Source organism: Octodon degus, unplaced genomic scaffold (genome assembly GCF_000260255.1).
Source record: "Octodon degus isolate 3935 unplaced genomic scaffold, OctDeg1.0 scaffold00312, whole genome shotgun sequence".
Lineage (NCBI taxonomy): Eukaryota > Metazoa > Chordata > Mammalia > Rodentia > Octodontidae > Octodon > Octodon degus.
The window spans coordinates 407502-428768 of NW_004524888.1; the positions used below are offsets into that span (position 1 = coordinate 407502).

At 46.8% G+C, this 21267-nt stretch overlaps 1 protein-coding gene across 2 annotated transcripts in view; it reads right to left on the reverse strand.

Moving 5' to 3' along the window:
• Bicd2 (BICD cargo adaptor 2) overlaps nucleotides 1–21267 on the reverse strand; it is a 54363-nt gene that overhangs the window by 5194 nt on the left and 27902 nt on the right. For both annotated transcript variants that reach the window (XM_004647556.2, XM_004647555.3), the window contains exons 2-6: nucleotides 9423–9635; nucleotides 6023–6175; nucleotides 3462–3920; nucleotides 1731–2774; nucleotides 1092–1243 (exon numbers count right to left, since the gene is read on the reverse strand). In XM_004647556.2, the coding sequence (XP_004647613.1) occupies nucleotides 1092–1243; nucleotides 1731–2774; nucleotides 3462–3920; nucleotides 6023–6175; nucleotides 9423–9635 (2021 nt within the window). The remainder of the gene's footprint in view (nucleotides 1–1091; nucleotides 1244–1730; nucleotides 2775–3461; nucleotides 3921–6022; nucleotides 6176–9422; nucleotides 9636–21267) is intronic.

The following is a 21267-nucleotide window of genomic DNA, read 5'->3' on the forward strand; positions in this document are numbered from 1 at the left end:
ATATATATATATTCATTTTAGGGTTTATATACCAGATGCTGAGGTGCTGTGGGATCTTTCTCAGGCATTTTCCTAGCTCCAAGAAGACAGAAAGCCTCTAGAGAAATCCTGGAACACTACTTGTCTCTCCACCTACCGTGCAGGAATACCAGCCCTGGCCTTGCTCCTACCCTGTCTCCCTCAGAGTCTCAGTTTTTTCAGCCACCACAGCAAACAGCTAGGTTGACCAGGATCTGTGCTGGGTGTGCAAGGGACATGGCCAACCTCAGGACCACAACAATACCCACCAGCAGGTGGCACCACCCATCTTCGGAGTAGGAAAGCCAGAGGACTTGCTTTCCAGTCCGGGGTCTGATCTTCCTGATCTTAGGAGGGTGGAAACACAAGTGCTTCCTCTCCCAGGCCTAAAGCACCTCCTCTCACTTCCCTGGCAGGCAAGGTGGGTGGCAGCAGAGTGCAGATGGGTACAGAGCTGTTGTAAAAGGGACCCACTAGCCAGGAAAGGAATCTTGACACCTACTGCATGTATGTGCCTCATGGTTAGTCTCAGGGGTCTTTTGCTACCCACTGGACAGAACTCTGACCTCATGAACGCCGGACCTCAATCATCCCTGAATCTCACTCCTCCCAACTCCTCTGCCTTTCAGACTGAGACAAAATGAGACAAACTAAGCCTGCAGGCTTTCATTACCAATAAAACAAACAGTCCACAGACCCATGCTCTTGGTGGCTTGATCTGGCAGGAATAGGAACAGGAAGAAGGACCACACACCCTCTGCCCAATGTTAGTACACACAGCATCTTTCAGGCATAGGCAGCACTAGGAGAACCTGTCCACATGATATACAGCACCAAGTTGTCCTGGGCACAGCTGAGGGTACCAATGTGACATATCCTTATTATCAGTTGGGCCTCTGTGCCAGAGACACACTGGGGCTTGTGCTTTCTAAAACTTGAGCTATGCTGGCCCCTGATGGAGCTGGACATAGGTCCTGATGCAACAGGGCAGAAGATCTCAGGCCAGAGGCAACAGGGGCTGTGCATAAACACTGAGGCTGCAGGAGAGGAAGGGTCACAGATGATACAGTTACCTGGTAGCAAACATGGCGCGCAAAGAAGAAAAGGTGGCTGCATCCTCTTTGAGGGCCTTGAGCTCATTGCGCAGCTTCATCATGGTCTCAGTCACCATGGCCTTTTCATTCTCGTATTTGCTCTTCAAATTGGCGAGGGCCACTTCCGCTGTCTGAAGCAGATAGGTTCAAGTTATGAAATTATCCTAGGGCCACTCTTGAGTTCATGGTGGAGACCCCAGGTACAAGGTGGTATAGGCACCCTCTCTCTAACAGCCCTGAGCATAAACCCCAGCAGCCATGCTAGCAGGGCCAGGCTACCTCAGTGAAACCCACCTACTGATCCTGACCATAAAGACTAGGCATCCCCCTATTCTTTGAACCCTCAAAGCCCGACATCACTCTTCCAGGGCATTCAGGCTGCAGTTCTCTTGTTTTTACTTTAGCATTTGGAACTGCTGTGAAATAGTCCACAGCAATGGTTCCCACCTGAGCCCTCCCAATCAGTCCATCCTCCTGACTGGGAGTTGCTGGCAGGGGTGGGCAGCAACTGAAGCTGACCTTCAGGCAGCTCCATCTTGTGAGGACACAGGCCTGGGAAGCCCTGCAGTGGTGAGGGATGGAGACCAACGATAAGAGATGCCCACCACACCAGCTCACCTGCTTGTTAGCCTTGAGCACTGTGCGCAGCGTGGTGATCTGTTCCCGCTTGGTGCTGAGCAGTGATTTCAGCTTGAGGATCTCTTCCATGAGTGCCTCCTTGTCCTTGTCCACAGCTGGGCCCAGCTCCTGGGAGGCAATGCGCTGCCGAGAGAGCTCTGTTGTGCGGTCCACAGCTGCCTGCAAGTGCTTGATCTGGTCTCGGATGATTGCAATCAGATTGTAGATGTTCATGGGCTCTCGGCGGGGATCACTGAGGGGCGATGGCAGTGAGGAGCTGGGTGAGGGGCTGCTGTCTCCAGCAACACCATCTACTCGACTCACATCTGTGGCCAGCAGCCCTTTGGGAAGGAGAATAGGCGAGCGGCGCCCACGACCCTCGGGACTGGTGCGGCCTCCTGGGCTGGTGCGGCCTGCCCCACCCTGACCCTCTCGGTAGTAGTCCAGCATGACACGGTTGGGTGTCTCATTGTTGCACATGCACACGTGGTGGTAGAGGTTGGCTAGCTCCTCGCTGAAGGTCACGAGCTCATCTTGGGCCACACTCAGGCTGCCCTGGGTCTCACCGGCCACATCACTCACTTTCTTCAGCTCTTTCTCCAACTGGGCCAGCAAATCACGGTCCTGGCAGCTGTTCTTTTCTAGCAGGGATACCTTCTCAGAGAGTGCCTGGGCCTCAGCCTCATAACGAACCTTCTCCTCAGCATGCTGGGCCTCCTGAGCTTCGTGTGTACTCTGCAGTGCTTTGAGCTGCTCCCGGAGCTCGCCAGCCTCAGTCACAGCCACATGGTATTTGCAGGCCAGGATCTCAGGTCCGTTGATATCCACCTCATAGTAGTCACCATCCTCATGGCTGTCACGGTCCTTCTCGTTGTCCAGAGCTGTCTGCCGCTCTTTGCCAGCCTGCAGGCGCCGCAGGGCATTCAGGTTCTCTGTAAGACGGCTCACCTTCTCTTCCTGCCCTGACAGAGCTCCCCGAGCCTGTTCCAGCTGCTTCTGTGTGTCCTGTAGTGTTGCCAGCAAGCCCACTTTCTCCCGCTCCATCTGGAAAGCACAAACAGCAGGCCAGCTCAGGAGGAGGCTGAGGACATCCAGGATGGCCCAGCATTAGGTTTTCTCACTACACTGTCAGTGACACACAGGGTATAGGTGGAGTGGGAAAAATCCACATGGGACCATTAGAACCCTGCCTACCCTCAACAGGTAGAATAATTCATGGGCACCCTGTCCCCACTCCTGCTATAGGACAGCTGGGCTCAGAGCGTACACTCTGGGTAGGGAGGACAGGTAAGAAGGAAGTCTCTGAGCTAAGCTCTCTGCTTTGGAATAAAGACTCTGCCACCATCCTCCCTACTGCAGGCACTTGATGATTTGCTGGATCAAGAGTGACCCATCAACCCAGAGATGATCCCAGCTATATCCTGGTGGGGAGCCACACGAAAGGCCAACACCACATCTTCACCCTGACAGTGTGGGTAATGGGAAGCAATATAGACATCACAGAGCGAAACCTCACCCTCTAACCAAATATTGACTTCTCAGGGGCTACCCTCTCTGTACCATGGAGTTTTACTTATGTTAATAATATAGAATTTAAAATCAATGTGAGTAAATCAGTATTTATGTAATATCTGGGGTAGGCCTGCGTTGGCAGCACATGCTGATCTGACAGTGTGGTAGCACATGAACAGGGGAACAGTGGAGTTGGCACATGAGGCCCTACCAGCTCACCTGCACCAGCTGCTGCTTCAACTTCTGGATCTCAGAGATGTGAAGCTCACTGAGCAGATCAGAAACAAGGCTGGGGGAGGGAGGCACCAGGCCATCCTTCCTGGGTGTGGATGTCTTATTGTCTGGCAGGGGCTTGGCTAGGCTGCCATGCTCAAAACCATTAACTAGGGCCTCGGCATCATTGTTGGGCTCAGCAGTGGCATCATCGCTGAACTTGAGGCCATCCAGAGAAACTTGTAAGTGGCTGGTATAGAAGGAGTCGTTGATGCTCATGTAGTGCGATAGCTCCTTGCGCAGACTGTTTTTCTGTTCTCGCTCTGTCTTCAGTGTCTCTAGTGCCTCTTCCAGCTGCCGCTCTGAGATTTCCTTGAGCCGAATGGCATCCTCCAATTGGCTGTTGAGGTACTCCGTCTCCTCCTCCAGACGCTTGATCTCATGTTTTAGGCCCTCAAACTCCACCTGGAAAAGGGTCAAACGGTTTGATGACAGGAAAGCTTCACTAAGGTCTAATAAATTAAGAGAATGCATCAGGGTGCTACCTCCCCAGCCACAATGAGCAAAGTGACTCACGAGGAAAAGCACCACCCTATAGAAGAGGTTGAGCATACTTCCTCACCAACGGATGGCTGCAAGAGGTTCCAGAGCATGTGATTCAAATGCATGGAAGTGTTCAGTGCACCACCAGGCCCAGTGTGCCTGAGGAATGCGCAATGTGAAGCCTGCAATGCCTGAGGCCTCAGAACACTCATCTATGCTGCCATTTCTCTTGGATTCTTAAAAATATCAAGTTGGGGCTGATTTAGACTGTATAAAAAACTTAATTAGCATGAAGTTAATCATGTATCTTAGGGCGCATGAAGTATATCCTTCAGTGTGTGTTATGACCATTATTTTGAATCCTATTTCATTTTTTAAAAATTTTATTTATTTATGTGTGTGTGTGTGTCGCCAGCTCAGCCCACCAGGGGGCGGGGCTGGCTGGTATGTGGTGCTGGGGGATTGAACCGTGGTCCCTGTGCTTTGCTAAGCTTGTTCTAAGTAGGTGCTTTAGACCACTGAGCCATTTCACCAGCCCCTTGAATCCTATTTCAAAAATAAAGGAACAGATTTTCTGAAGGCAGAATGTCTCAGTGCTAAATTCAGAACCCAGATCTGGAGTTGGGTAGGAAAGCACAGTCTTGACATGAAACTGTATTTGCAGGTGGACAAGGAAAAGAGCAGATGGAAACTGATGCATAATGGGAGGGTCAAAGCTTGCGGGCAAGTTTTTAAAAACTTGTCTTATTCTATAGTAGTATTAAAAAATAAGTCAATGAAATGAAACACTGAACAATCTTTGTGTGTTTTGGGCAGGAAGAGACACCGGTTATCACATTCTAGGTGTGCTCCTGGGAAGTGGGCACAGAACCCTTCATCTTAGTGTAACAAATCAGGAAGTGAGGGACCCCAGAGAGCTGGGAATGGAAGGGGGAACCCCTCTGAGAACACAACATATTTGAGCCTTGGTTTCTTCTTTCCTCAGGGTACTGTGGGGCAAGCTCTGCCTACAGAAAGCCAATGATCGGATGGTCTGTATACATACACATAATTAAGCATGAGCTGTCTACTGCATGATAGGGCTGTGGGCTCTGTCCCTGGAGTGTTCTGAGGGAAAGAATCTGCTCCCTGCTTGTTTTTCCAAACACAGAAATTTCTGTGTACACACATGATAGTGAGACTTTCCCACTGAGAGGATCTGGGTGGTAAAGGGTATCTGAGGAAAGCAAGAACATCATCCTTGGTATTCTTTTTTTTGTATTTTTTAGGGAAGGGTCTACAGGATGTTCAGGGTCCCACTTAGATTGAACTCAGTGATCCACCTGTTTACAGCCTGGGATTACAGGCACGTGCCACCATGCCCAGTCTCAATGTACAATATGTTTTATTGTTTTGTTTTGTTTTTTGTGGAACCGGGGACTGAACTCAGGCCTTTGCACTTGCCAGGCAAGCGCTTATTCTACTGAGCTATCGCCCCAGACCCTATCCTTGGTATTCCTGGGCACAGTTTGGGATTTCCTGGAAGAAAAGGTTCCCTGCCGGGTTGTGGATCATGGAGAGTAGGAGAGTATATTCAGGCCTTGAGTGGTCCTCAGATCCTATGATCACGTTATCCATCACTGGGGACCCTCAGAATCCCCACCACAGGCAACAGGACCCTCTTCATCCCTGCAGTAGACAGATAATGTTAATATTTCAGTCTGTGGCCAGCACCTGACAATGACAGCACTTAGAAATCTACTCTGGGGTTTTTTGATGTGAACTTTTCATCATCTGGATTGTTCCTCACCAGCCTCAACTGCCCAAGGGTCAGCAAACACTGCAGCTACAGATCTTGTTCCATGGTCTTGGGAGGTCTAGGCTGTGTTAGCCGCAGGCCCTGCCTCAACTGCGGTGTTGCTGGTGCTGGCTCTCAGCACCAGCTGAAAATGAGACAGAAAGACAGAAAAGAAGGTTGGGTGAGAGGGCTGAGAGGACCACAGCAGACCTGTGTGCCCACCCACAGCCTCAACCCAGAGACTTGCCTGGTTCTGTCTGAGCACAGACACTTGCTTCTGCAGGCTGATGTTCTCCTCCTCCAGTTCTGAGTAGTCCTGCAATAGGCGGGCCTCCCGGAACTTGTACTCCTTGATGTCATCCCGCAAGCGGCCTCGCTGGATCTCCACATTCTGGTTGATCTGTCAGGGCAGAGAGGAAGATGGGTGTGAACAACCTTTGTAGGTGGGTCCATAAGCCCTGCCTCCAGTGGCAAGAGGTAGGAATGCCACAACAACAGGACTTAGGACCCAGGCCTCTGGGCACCAGTGTGGCTGCCTGGAGCAGAGATGGAGCCAGGGCAGTATGGTGTGTAGGGAACAGCAGTTGGCTCAGTTAGATCCCTTCAACCCTTCTTAGCAGGGGAACCCTTGGCAGGTGACTCACCCTGCTATGGCCCTCAGTGTCTCATCTGTAAGATGAGGTTACCTGCTGGCAGGTACATGGCGCACATGTGCATGTGGCACAAAGTCTGCAGGTGCTCAGCAAAACAGTGTCTACTCCAAAGAGATGAACGCATGTCCACACAAGATCCTCTACATGAATGTTCCCAACTGTACTGTTTACAGTGGCCAAAAGGTAAAAGCAATCCAAAAATCCATTAACAAATGCATGGATATAGAAAACGTGACCTACCTGTATCATGGAATTTATTTCATCCATAATAAAGAACGACATCCTGACACTTGCTATAACATGAACAAACGCTGACAACATGCTGCTGAGTGAAAGAAGCCAGTCACAAGAGATTATGCATTGTACAAAATTTCATTTATGTGAGGCACTCAGAACAGGCAAATCCACAGAGTCAGAAAGCAGATTAGTAGGGGATGGATTAATTGTGAACATGGTTTCTATTTCTTTTTTTTTTTTTTTAATTTTATTTGTGTGTGTGTGTGTGTGTGTGTGTGTGGCCAGCTCAGCCCACCAGGGGGCAGGGCTGGCCGCATATGGTGCTGGGAGACCGAACCGCGGTCCCTGTGCTCTGCTAAGCTTGTTCTAAGTAGGTGCTCTGGACCACCGAGCCATCCCACCAGCCCGATGGTTTCTATTTCAAGTAATGTGTTTAAACACTGATGTGGACTGAAGTACATAGTACTTGCCTAATATGTTCCAGGCCCTGAGTCACATCCCCAACACCATATGACATCTAACATCTGTTTGAGTCCTTGGCACCTCTGGCATCCTGACTCTGGCAAGATGTGAAAGGAGACCTGAATCTAGGATGTCAGTTATGACAGACCTCCTGTTGGTAAAGTATTTGGGCCAATGGAGGCCTGGAACTGGATGGCCATACATAAGAATGGAGAGGCACATGAAAGTTACATGTTAGCCTGGCAAAGCCACATGGTAGGTGAGGGCACTATCTTTGCTGATGCTGCAGGAACCAAACATCTGCACTTTTATTCCACAATGACCATGCTTCTGTCCCAACGACACTGTTACAGCAAAGCTTGTTGGCCTACCACCTGGTCCTCCGCCCTGCATCCGCCCAACTTCTGAGAGTTTAAGCAGGCTGGGACTAGTCACTGGGAGTTTGGTTTTCCCTTAGGTAAGCACCTCCACCCAGGTGAGCCTGTCTGACATCAGCCCAACAGAGTGTAGAGAACAAACTTGTCTCTGTGAGGATGAGCAGCCCAGATGGAGGAGATGGGTGCATGGATTAGAGTTGACCACCTGGGATCCTATCCAAACAAGGAGCTAGGCTGCAGAGGGGCTGGCTGCCCTCTTTGCTACCCATCTTAGGACTTCTGTCTCTGCCAATTGCCTAGGACAGCCTCCCACCCTACCCCACCCTTTGCTGGAGTCAAAGGGACCTCAGGTTTTGGAAAACGAGGCCACATCCCCAGCAAGGTCCTCTCTAAACCACACCTTAGAATGGCCACGTACTTATAGGGACACCAGACCCTATAAATAGAATTCTAGGAGGACAGAAGCTACCTAGATACGCACCACAGGTCCTATATGCAGCAAAAGAGTCAAGGCTCAGGACCCCAGAGTTCCTCTACTTTCACCAGCCTCAGTTTTCTCATGTGTGGCAGAACACTGGGAAGCTTATCATGATGACTAGTCTGAGACAGTCAAAACCATTTGACACAGGCCAAGTATGTTTGGAACCATAAACCTTCATGTGTCCTCATCGTATGTTGGGGTTGGGGCAGATACTTAGACCAGTAGTCCAGGGTGGAAAAGGGTGAGGGTTGTCAGGGTATGGGTAGTGAGTCAAAGGATACAGCCCATCACTGGATGTTGAATGCCACCAAGACCAGTGGGTAGGAGACAAAGGGGTCCAACCCAAGGTGTAGCAAGCCTTAGGCAGTGGGGGACAGCCATACTAGTAACCAAGAGATCAGCACAGTAACTCACACAAGGAAGCAACAGCAGCAGAGAAAGGAGCTGGCTATAGTTGGCACTGGTACTTAGAGAGGTGTCACTGGCAGTACAGCTTCTACTCTAGCTAGGCACAAGGGAGGTGAAAACCCTGTGGGGCTCCTAAGGCTCTACAGCAATGAGGGAAGTGGTAATGCTGTTGTGGGGTAGGATGCCACTGGCATGGGAGTGCAGGTGGGTTCCACCCCTCGGAGAGAAAAGAGAGCTGCAGGGGTATAGACAGAGAATCAGAATTTCCTCCTCAAGCACAAACAGGAACAGCAGGAATCTCCCCTCACCAGTCTTTAGCTCACTGAGCTCATTTCTGATTCAGAAGAATCATACAACCCTCTTAGCTGCCTGGGAAAGGGGCAGAACACACACGGTGGTCAACCCATCCCTGCCTTGATAGAGCCCCACTCTTCCTTAGACAGCTCTGGCTTCTCTCATCTGCCTACAGCCCATGGTCCCCTAACCATAAGCTGGACCATGCCTTCTTCAGGCCCTGACTCAGACCTGCAGGACTCTCCCTGACTTCCTGGTACTGTGAAGCCTGAGCAAGACAAAATGTTTCCCAGACAAGGTGTCCAGTAGTATGTGGGTTTGGGCACCACACCTAAGCCTTTGAAATGCTGATCACTTTCCTGGTCTGGGCTGGTTCATGGGAACATCACTAGTGACACAGGGACTGCCTGGATGAAGCAGTGCTGTGTGTTCATTACTGGAGACTGAAGAAGAAGCCTGAATAAAGTCACAGAAACCACAGCCTCTGTTCCCTTTGTTTGTTGATTTGTTTGAGATATGGTCTTACTACACGGTCCAGGCTGGCCTTAAACTGACTATGTAGCACAAGCTGGCTTTCAACCTGCAGTGATGCTCTTGCCTCAGCCTTCTGGGATTACCAGTGTATGCCATCACATCCAGCTCACAGCCACCTGCTTCCGAGGCACATATTACCAAGACACCTACCACTCAGTGCCACTATCATGGTGCCACTCGGCCCCTCTCCAACCCACTCACCTCCTTCAACTCCTGGGCCACCGATGTGAGGCGCTCATTCTCTGACTGCGTGTTGGTGAGCACGTTACGCAGCTGCTTTAGCTCTGTCTGCAGCTCCAGCACCTTCCGTACATAGTACTGCTCCTTGGAGGCTGATTCCTGGATCAGGCTTTCTTCCCGGCTCTCACCATCCGCAGCCACCTTCTTGTGGTTTGTGTGTGCCTGCCCGAATGCCTGTATCAGGAGACCAGACATTCATAAGATGGGTGTCCTGGGGCCACAGAGGAGTGGAGATGCAGGCCAAAAACAAGGTTCAAGCTGCAGTGACAGTGGGAGTTTGGACTGAGAGGTGGGTCTGTGGGATGCATGTGTGTAATAAACACAACTGTAACAAAGATAACCTAGGTCTTAGGAAGCAGTCTGTGCAGGGGCAGGACTGAGTGTTGAGGACAGGGTGCCACATGGACAGATGTGGCTGAAGCATCTTCTGTTCAGGGCTAAGCACCAGGCCTCCTCCTAAGGGCCAAGAAGAATGCTCCAGAAAACGAGCAGAGGTCTAAGCTGATCCTCTGAGGAACAATCCCAGAACTGCTCACACAGCTTCATGTTCTTCTCTGCTCCAGATGGGAAAACCCAAGGTTCAAGGAGGTGCCCCAACCACCACATACAAGAGGCAGGGGAGTTTCCCATCCAGCTACTTGATTCTTACCTGTCCCTCCCTTGTTCTGGAGAAACCTAGCCTGTTTAGGCAGAGCTTCAGACCTCAGGGCGTGAGGCACAGTACAAACTAACCAGAGGCCAGTGCAATGTATGCAGGCCCAGAGGTGAACAAACTTGCATGTCCTAAGCAGACTGGTAAGGAGCAGGAGGACAGAACCCTGGGGCTCAGGTAGGAGACCCTACAGGTGAGACTGACCAGTAAAGAATGCTAGCCTATTCTAGGACACACAGCTTTCTCCACATCCAGAAGTCAGCAGCTTGGCAGCAAGCATGCCTTAGGTTCTGACAGCCTGACCCCCATTCTGTGCCCCTGTGAGCAGCCAGGCTCTCCACAGACACCTTCCCTGCTCCTGCCTGTCTCTTTACTGGACTCCTCCTAGCTTATAGCAGGAAGCAAAATCAAGAGAGGTTACTGAAGAGAAAGAAAATATATGGCTTGGCTTTGTCTCAAGAGAGAAAAAGGTTCATATCTTCTCTACAACTTAACAAATCTTTTTTTTTTTTTTTGCAGAACTGGGGATTAAACTCAGACCCTTGTGCTTGCCAGGGAAGCACTTTTTCCACAGAGCCATCTCCCTGGCCCCCAACTTCACAAATCTTAATTAAGTCTAGGAATTCAATCCTCAAAAAATAATTGGGAGAATGAATGAAGTTAATGTTAATGAGTTGTTTCTGTTATCAACAAATCAGAACAGAGAAATTTATTTCCTTCCCAACACAGGACTTGGTAAAATGGAGCAAGATCTGGTCTGAGGAGCAGTGTGAAGAAGAAGTGAGGACGACTCCAGGGCTGCCCAAAGCTGCACGCTGCTGCATCTCGCGTCTAGTGCCTGTGACCTGCCGCTGTTGCCACCATGACCAAGAGAAAGGCTGAAGGGGATGCTAAAGGTGATAAAGCCAAGGTGAAGGATGAACCACAAAGAAGATCTGCAAAGTTGTCTGCTAAACCAGCTCCTCCAAAGCCAGAGCCCAGGCCTAAAAAGGACCCTGCAAAGAAGGGAGAGAAGGTACCTAAAAGGAAAAAGGGAAAAGCTGATGCCAGCAGGGATGGGAATAATCCTGCAGAAAATGGAGATGCCAAAACAGACCAGGGACAAAAGCTAAAGGTGCTGGAGATGCCAAGTGAAGTGTGTGCATTTTTGATAACTGTGTACTTCTGGTGACGATACAGTTTGAAATACTGTTTTTTATCATGTTTTATAAAAATGCAGGGCTGGTGAGATGGTTCAGTGTTCTAAAGCACCTACTTAGAACAAGCTTAGCAAAGCACAAGGACTGTGGTTCAATCCCCCAGCACCACATGCCAGCCAGCCCCGCCCCCTGGTGGGCTGAGATGGCCACACACACACACACACACACACACAAATAAAAAAAATAAAAAATAAAATAAAATAAAAATGCAGAATTTTGTTTTACTTTTTTTTTTACACTATGTTGTTAGCACACAGAACATTTCATCGTTGTTTTGGGGGGAAGGAGCATATGTCAGTAGTACCATGTCTCCAAAGCTGGATTGATGTGGGGAAGGCACCTGTCCCTGTGGGTTTTTTTTTTTTTTTTTTTTTTTTTCGGAACCAGGCATTGAACTCAGGCCCTTGTGCTTGCCAGGGAAGCGCTTATTCCACTGAGCCATCTCCCTGGCCCCACCCTGTGGGTTTTGAGAGACTTCCTCTTGGCTCCCAGGAGGAGGGATTCCCTGATGTTGACACATGTGGCCACCCTGGCATAAATGCCTTGTGGTACGGGACAGCTCCCAATTCATTTTATGTCCTCCTTTCCTCTGCCATCAGCATAGGCTTAACTCCCTTAAGCCCAGAGACCTATTGGGATCTAATTCCCAAAAGTGATGTTACCAGTGTGTCAGGCAATCTGGACTTGCCAGTAACGGTGAGATGGTGTCCCACAAGAGCAACTGATTTCTTTCTTCTAGACTGTGGATCTTCAGATTGATAATTCTGCCATTTTCATTTACTGAAAGTCAGGGTTGGCTTGTGAAAAGTTGCTAAACAACAAGCTAAATGTGAAATGTCAACCCTCACTGTAAACTTCCCTTACTTCAGAGCCACAAGTGAAGACTTCATTGGATTTTATAGTGGCTTTCTGATTTTTGGTAATCCATCCAAGGAGTTTGAAAATTGTTATATACTGTTAAAGATTGTGTGCCCATGTCCTGCCTGAAATACCACAATTGTTTATGAAAAGTATCTTTTTTTTTGCGGAACCAGGGATTGAACTCAGGCCCTTGCGCTTGCCAGGGAAGTGCTTCTGAGCCATCTTCCCGGCCCCTGAAAAGTATCTTTAATAAAGCTGGATACAGTTTGGCTTGGAAAAAAAAAAAAAAAAAAAGATCTGGTCTGAGTGCTGGGTCCCCTGGGGCCCACAGGGGACTTGGGGGAAGACATTTCACTTCACAGCAGCACAAAGAGGAAGAGGATCCTACCTGCAAGAGCATACATGCAAGCAAAGCCATATGCCCTGTGCCTCATGGCACCGCGGGGGGCGGGCCTAGAATAGGCAAATAGGACAACACAGTACAGTAGCATCACCATAGTGGGCACTCGGACTATGTCTCATGCTACAAACTCTTTACTATAGATCTACACACAGCCCTGTCACCCAGACTCTCTGCAGGAGACTGTGTCCTGCTCATCTGCCTCCAGTCCATGGACGCAACACTGCTTTAAAGCAGCTCAGCTTCATGATTTCTGTTCTATACTCTTCACTGTACTTCCAAGAAGGGGCCATATCACAGATTGCTACACCACACAGCACCTGATGCCTGTGGCTGCCCCAAGAGGACATATGAAGGAAGCCAGACATGGAGCTGCCACCAGCCTGGGTTCCTGGGCCCAAGACCTGGATCAGGGGATTCTAGCTGTAGGCTTCAGGCCAGCATATATACAGCAGCAGGGTTTCCCAACACACAGGTAGATCTCACTGAAGAGTTGAGGACCTGTGGCTACTCAGGACATACTCATGAACTTAGAACTGGGGAATGCAGACAACTACTTAGAAGCTTTCTCAAGGTGCAATGGCTGAACACTGTGACACACTGAGTCCAGGCCAGCTGATCTGCGCTCCAAAACTCCTTCTCCCCATAAGTTTCCAGTCTGGAGCCTTCAAGTAGCCCCAGAAGTTCTTCAAACACACGAAAATGCAAGATCTAGCTGAGAAGAGAGTCACAGGAACCAAATCTCCTCCTATGTGGAAAATTTTAATACCAAAATGCAAGATCTGGCTGAGAAGAGAGGCACAGGAACCAAATTTTCTCCTATGTGGAAAACTTTAAAAACCTAGAAATGATTGGAAGAATACAAAAGAATCATAAGCAGTTTTCAAGTCACTAACACAAAATAATGAGAGACAAGATAAGAGAAGCCCATGGTAGCCCTTACCTCTCAAAAAGAAAAGAGGCCCAGCACAGAAAGGGGAACTGAGGGAAGGGTGGCAGGGAGGTAGCAGACCTATGGAGGAGCTGGAAGAGAGGTGGCAGGAAAAGGCCAACTAGACTGCAGACTGGACAAATTTTTACCACTTGTAGTCAATGCAGGGTTAAGGAAGCCACAAGAAAGGGTCATAGAGAAGTACCAAGGAATAAGCCCCACAACTAACATCTAAAAACAGGATCCATTCCAAGCAGGCAGAGAGAGTTCCCCTGATTCACAGGTGTCAGGCCCAGGCTGGCATCAGCTGAGTGCTGTGAGGAGAGGTTAGCCAGTCCCAGGCAAACTGTCTTCTTTGCAGCATGGGCTGTGCTTTTTCACATGTTCCTGTATTTGTTCAATGGATACCCAGTAGCACTGAAGGTATGCTAGGACACAGCCGTTTCACCTCTTGCTTAAAGCCCCAGTAACCCTCCTACTCTAGTGTAGGATTCAATTGGTATAACCACTTACAAAATCAGTATCTACTGAAGCTAAGCATGTGTCTGTTTTCTGACCCAGCACTGCTATTCCTAGACACATACTGAGGAGCATGCCACACAGGTGCAGAGAAAGGCACTGTTTATAGGAATGTTAGTTCCCAAGTATCTGGTGACAAAAGGAGGATCAATTCATTGTAATACATTTATACAACAGCATATTATATGGAAATAAAAAATGAATGAGTATTCATATAGAAGAGATAAATATTACATAATGAGTAAAACATGGCAGAAAGAAGAGTGTATGCTGTATGATTCCACGTATCTATTCTTTCAAGAGTAAGTAAAACTAATTTATGCCATTAGAAGTCAGCATTGTCAGAAGTGACCCTTGAACCCAGCATAGTGACATGTACAACCCCAGCTACTTGGAAGAATGAAGCATAAAGATCGAAAGTTTGAGCCCAACCCTAACAACATAAATGCCCTTTTAGCAAGATCCTTTCTCAAAGTAAAAAAAAAAAAAAAGACATCTGGAAATGTTGGTTAGTGCAAAGGCTCTGAATTTAATTCCCAGTACCATTTAAAAAAAAAAAAAGGAAGAGGAGAAGGAGAAAAGGAAGATGACGAAGAAGAAATAGTATAAGTAGTAGCAGTAATAGTAGCAGCAGCAGCAGCAAGAGGAGGAGGAGGAGGAGGAGGAGGAGGAGGAGGAGAGATGGTAGTGGTGGTGGTGGTGACCCTTGGGATAGGGAGGATCTTATTTTTGGGGGGGGGGCACTAAGGAGGATTCCCAGGACTGTGTTGTCCAGATTCTTGTGACTTTTGATCTGCGGACTTGTAACATGGTTATGTTTGGCTTGTGAAAATTTACACTTCTGATTTATGCACTGTATATTCTTTTCTCAATAAAAACCTGAAAAAAATTTCCAAAACACAAGTTTTTTTTTTTTTTTTTTAAACAGAACTGGCAATTGAACTCAGGCCCTTGTACTTGCCAGGCAAGCGCTTATTCTATTGCGCCATCTCCCTGGCCCCGCAAGTTCTTTAAATGCAGTTAAGTTGATAAACCTCTAGCCAGAGTATCAGAGGAGAGGGGGCACATAAATTACCATTATAAGGAATAAGAGGTAGCAGCATCACAGATTCTGTAGCTCTTAAGGGAGTATCACTATTTGCTTTATGCCAAATTTGACAATTTGATGAAATGAAAATATACCCTAGGCTGGGAAGAAGGCTCAGTGGAATAAGCGCTTCCCTGGCAAGCGCAAGAGCCTGAGTTCAATCCCCAGTTCTGACAAAGAAAAAAAAAAAAAAGAAAAGAAAAGAAAATATACCCTAAAAGATACAAACTACTAAAGCCTACTCAAAAAGGAATGAATAGTCTTGTATCTTTTAAAGCAATCAAACAAATAGCATAAAACCTTCCCACAGATGGGCACAGTGATACACTTGGGAGGCTGAGGCAGGAGGATTGTTGAGAATTTGAGACCAGCCTGGGCTACACACTGAGTTCAAAGCCAGCTTCAACTACGCAGCAAGACCCTGTCACAAACAAAACAAAACTCACAAAGAATACTCTGAATCTAAATGGTTTCACTGGTAAATAACACCAAACACTTAAGGAAGAAATGCAAGTCCAATTCCACACAAACTCAGAAAACTGAACAGGAGTGAATACTTTCCATTAATTTTATGAGGTCACCATTATCCTGTAACCAAAATCAGAGACAGCACAAAACAGAAACAAAAATGCACACCTGTAATCCCAGCACTTGGGAAGCTGAGGCAAAGAGGATCCCTGTGAGCTCAAGACCAGCCTGGGATACACAGTGAACTTAAGACCAAACAACTACAGTGAGACCCTGTCTCGAAACAAAATAAAAACTACAGACCAATATTCTTTATGAAATGCATGCAAAAAAGTCTTTACCAAAACAGAATTTACCAGGGCCAGTGAGATGGCACCTTCTTAGTCAAGTAGGCAAGCATAGGGACCAGGGTTTGATCCCTGGCACCACATGCTGTGCCAGCCCCACTCCTGGGCACACTGAGCCAGCCAATGAGAGCAGATATGGTGTCGCAGGCCTGTAATCCCAGCACTGGGGAGGCTGAAAACAGAAGGATCACTATGAGTCTGATCTGTGTAGTGAGACCCTGTACCAAATACATAAAAAAAAAAAAAAATTAAAAAAGCAGAATTCACCAATGTACATATAAGACATTGAATAAAGGGGGACTCATTCAGTTGGGCTACCTAAATTAGAAAACAAAATCACTGAAATTCAGAATATTTATAGACAAAAAAGAAAAACCATATGACTATCCCAAAAGTCATAGGAACAACATTTGACAAAATTTAATATGCACCTCTGATAAATACTAAACAAAACAGAAAGGAACTTCTCTCACCTCACAGAGGGCATCTTCCAAAAACTTACAACTAACATTATACAGTGATAAAACCAAAATCTAACCACTTCTTTTCAACACCATGACACAGCCAGTGGTGCAATGAAAGGGAGAAGAAAAACAAAGAACAAAAATCAAAGCACCAGATTTGAAAGGAAGGGGCAAAAATATCTCTATGTATTTCATGACAGTCTATGTAGAGAACCCAAAGGAATCTACAAAAAAGCTACTAGAAGTAATAGTGAGTCTGTAAGATCAATATACAAAAATTGGATTTATTTCAGAAAGCACTTTAAAGGGCTATTATTGAGTGTAGTGGTACATGCATGTAATCCCAGCACTTGGGAGGCTGAGGCAGAAAGACTGCTCTGAGTTCAAGGTCAGCCTGGACTACACAACAAGTTGAAGGCCAGCCTGTACTACACAGTGAAATTCCTCCTCAGAACAACAACAACAACAAAATGCAACAACATAAACAAGTAAATAAATATAGGGCTAATTATAATAGTATCAAGATATTAAATGCTCACACTTAAATTTGAGAGATTTGTGTTATATGCTTTTAGCATTAGCAAAAGAGATCAGACAGAAATATATACTGAACAGAACAGAGAATATAGAAACAGACCCACAAACATAGTCAACTGATTTGACAAAAGCAATTTGTTAGGAAAAAAATGATCTTTTAATAAACTGTGCTAAAAGTAAATAAGCCTCTATATGTATGAAATGAACTCCAGAGGCCAGCACAGTAGCACACGCCTGTAGTCCTAGCTCCTTGAGAGGCTGAAGTAGGGGGATCAATTGAATGCCTAAGTTTGAGACCAGCTTGAGCAACACAGCAAGATCCCACCACAAATAAACAAACTATACCTCACACTATGTATAATAAACAAATCAAAATGGATCTTAGGCTGAAATATTAAAAGTATAAATCCACCAGAGGAAAACACAAAGGGTTGTGACCTTGGACATCAGTTGATAAACTGGCCTTCAAAACCAGTATGTGTTTAATAGCCACGTTGAGAAAGAAAAGACAAGTCATAGACTTGGAGAAAAACTTTACCAATTATATATATGATGAACTTGTATCCAGAATACACAAAGAACTTTCAATATTCAATAAGAAAAGCCTAATAAAATGGTCAAAATAATAACAGATAATTCACTCAAAAATACATGTCTAAAGGGAAAGAACCGCACCAAAAAATTCTTAACATCATTAGTCACTGGGGAAATATAAATTACAACTATAATGAGATACTAGTACATCTCTATTAGAATGTTAGATAGTAAATAATCTCTAGATGACTTATGTTATCTATTATAATGTAAAAACTCTGAAGATATTAATTACACTGCATTGTACAGAGAATAACCACAGGAAAAAAACTTGCAATTTTTTTCCCCAAATATGTTCAAATCATGGTTACTTTAATCCCCAGATATGGAACCAAGGGCATAAAGGGCCAACTATATTTATTATATGGCATAGTTGTCCACTTTTAAGTACATACTTATTGAATAAAAATTTATGTTCATACAAAGACTTGCACAAAATGTATTTATCTATAACTGCTAATACAAATGAATAATTATCAATAAAAAGGCTTTTTTTTTAAAAAAAAGTATGTTGTTTCTATATGGTGGAAAATTAGTAATAAAAAGAATCAATTATTGGTACATGGTTAACATAGGTACTTCTTTAAATTACCTTAGTGGAAAGCCAGACACCCCCCAAAAAGATACATAATATGTAATTTCATTTATATAAAACTAGGAAATACAAATTATACCATGCTGTAGTCCCCTGAAGATGAGGGGTGGAGGGATTACAAATAGGGATGAGGAAATATGGACACTGAGGGACATGTTCATTATCTTGGTTTCATTGACAGTCTTATAAGTATATACCATGGAAACTGCCAGTGCATATTTTAAATGTATACAGTTCACATCAGAATTATCTCAATAAAGTTGCTTGAGAAAACAATTTAGATGTTTCTAAAGTATCACATCCCTGACCTGGATCATGTGAGCCTAGGGAGGCCCTCTCTGTGGCCAGTCTCCAGCTCACATGCCAGGAGGCTGGGTGTCAAGGAAGGAGAGGCAGTCACTTGGTCCAGCTGATTAAATCTCTTCTGACCAATATACCCTCAACCCTACCCTGCATAGTCTAATGCAGCCTTTGAGTCCATCTCAAAATGCCTCCCCCAAGACACTTGACATCACAACACCCTCCTACTCCGTGGGTTGTTTGCTCCCTCTTGTCCTCCCCTGGGGTTCACAGGAAAGGGTATTCCTGTTTGACCTGGGGGAGTTGTCACCAGCTGTGGGCTTCCTGTCCATGCAACGTTTTCTGCCCACCATGGTCCTCCTATGTGGTACAATTGGTGGTAGGAGTCTTTTGGATCCTGGCTGGGAAGGGGATCCCCGATGTAGCCTCCATCTTTGAGACTCTAATGCCAGGACAGCTCCTGCGGTTTGAGCTTGGGACACTGCTGACAATGTAATAGTTGATTCCAATAAAATTTTATTTGCAAAACCAGGCTGGCCCACAGGGCTGCAGTTTGCTAAGACTAATCTAGGCAATATTTTTTATCCTCTCATGACCTGGTATCTGCAAAGCTCCCTGTTGCCACCTAGGTGCCCCCAAAAGCTTGGAACAACTCTTCTATGGCTCACTGCTAAATGTATGCTAGACGAGCTGCATCCCAGACCTTGTGTCTCGTGCAGAGGAGGAAAACATGGCAGTTGGGAAGATGGTAAGGTGCTTCAGGTAGAAGGAACAGGATAGGCAGAGGGCAAAGGCAGAGCAAGCTAATGTGAGATCTGGGTCCTCACACCAGAGTCTATGAACCCCCAGACAAGAATCCCCTCCCCCTCCTCCTTGACCACACAGACTTCCAGCCTTGCCACTTCCTGAGTATTTCCCAGCTGCACAGCAGGAGAGAAAACTGGTATGCACGTACCTGGAGCCAGGCTGCCTGGTTCCATATCCTGGCTCAGCCACTGGCCAGCCATGACTCTAGGTCAGGACTGCTGGGACCATCCATCTGTAGGTGAGCTCTCAAGGTTGGGTGTGTGGAAGCCTGGCCCTGTGTGGAGGCATTACTCACAATCAGCCTGCTTATGAGAAGTGGCAGCCTCCTCTTTCCACCTACTACATAGTTAGTCAGTTCTTGCTGGTCTTCCACAAAACCATGTGCCACAGCCCCTAAATGTCCTCACTGTTTATCTGCACATGGGACAGGTTCCTGCTCTGGAGTCATTCAGAAGGGCTGCCTGGCTCCCTGACAAGGGAACTATTAAAGCAGACTCTTTATCTACACAAGAAAGCCACCCCACCCTCTTACTATTATTCTGAGAGTTGGGTGGACACCTCTACAAGACAGCTGCAAAAGCCGACCCTTCACTCCGGACAAACTTCCATAGGAAAACATGTATACTGAATGTTGATCACAACCTCCCCACCCCCACTCTCCAAAGGGCCCTGACTCCTTGGAGAAGGCCCATGCCAACAGGGAGAGAACAGGCCTCCAGGTAGGGCTGTCCCAGGGAATTCTTTCTTCCTAAACCAGTTTAGCCATCCTCACCAGGCATAGCACTTGCCAAGCCAGGGCAGCAGGCTTCATGCATTCCAATGAGGTAATGCTTGTTCCAGGAAGCAGTTTCCACAACAAAGCTGGGATCTTCCACTACTTTGTCTGGGTTGATCCAGCACTGCCTACCCCATAGAGAGTAGATCTCAACACTTGTTCCTCAAGGGCTACCATGCCTGCTATAGGGTGGGACCACTTCCCAGAATGGGTAGGCCTGGGAATCCCAGGAATCTGTAAGTTGCACCAGCTGCCCACCCTAGCAAGTCTGCTGAGGCAGAGCTGCAGGGCTCCTGGTCAGGACTGGGGAGCAATGGAAATGTGTAATCCTTACTTTACCTGTTTCTAGAACCAGGGGACTCGGGGGACACCTCCATGGCCTGGTATAGCACCTGTTTTTCAACCCAGGCTTGTTAGAAAACCCAAGGGCTGGCATCTGTATGCCCTCAACCCTCACTAGCAGCATTTACCAGCAATCATTGTGTGCCCAGCCTCTGGCACGCACTAGTGGGGATAGCAAACACTGTCAGACCCCTCAGGGCCCAGCAGTTCAATAAATAACATTCAACCAAAAAACTCGCTGCCTCCCTCTACACACTTGGCATATACAACCCAAAGGGCTTTCTGTCAAAGAGGAACCTGACATCTCTGAGGCCTAGGAAGGAGCTAAGGTGGACGGTGGGATACGGGGGCATGAGAGGTTCCACTCATGTGTTTATAAACCTTGTTTTACTCTGGGTAGTATTTTGTGGCTATTGTCACAGTGTCCTGTATAACCAGGATTCCTCAGGACACCAAATAGCATTAAACCTTATTAAATTCAAGATGGGGCTCAGGCCTATTAAGCTGATATAAATAGAAGCTCAACATTATTATTACTGAGAAAAAAAATTATAGCATTAAGAGAATAAATTCACCATCAAAGGTTCATCAAATTTATCATGATCCACAGAACCTAGTATTCCATACATGAAAGTAGCAACTAAACAAAGAGTAAAGAAGGCCAGGGATGCAGTTCAGCGGCACAGGCACAGCATTTGCCTGCCAGACAAGCACAAGGCCCTGAGTTGATTCCAGATACCAAAAAATAAACAAAGAGCAAGAGATCTGGTGAGATAGAAAAGAAATAATGCCTGGCCCTTTGCTTCTCCCTCTGATAGCCAGAAGGGCACGTGGTCCAACTGACAGCTAGCTGTCCTGCCCTACTTCCCCCCTGGCCTCCTCAGGAGCCATTTCCAGCAATTAGCCCCAGGTCTTCCTGATACCACTG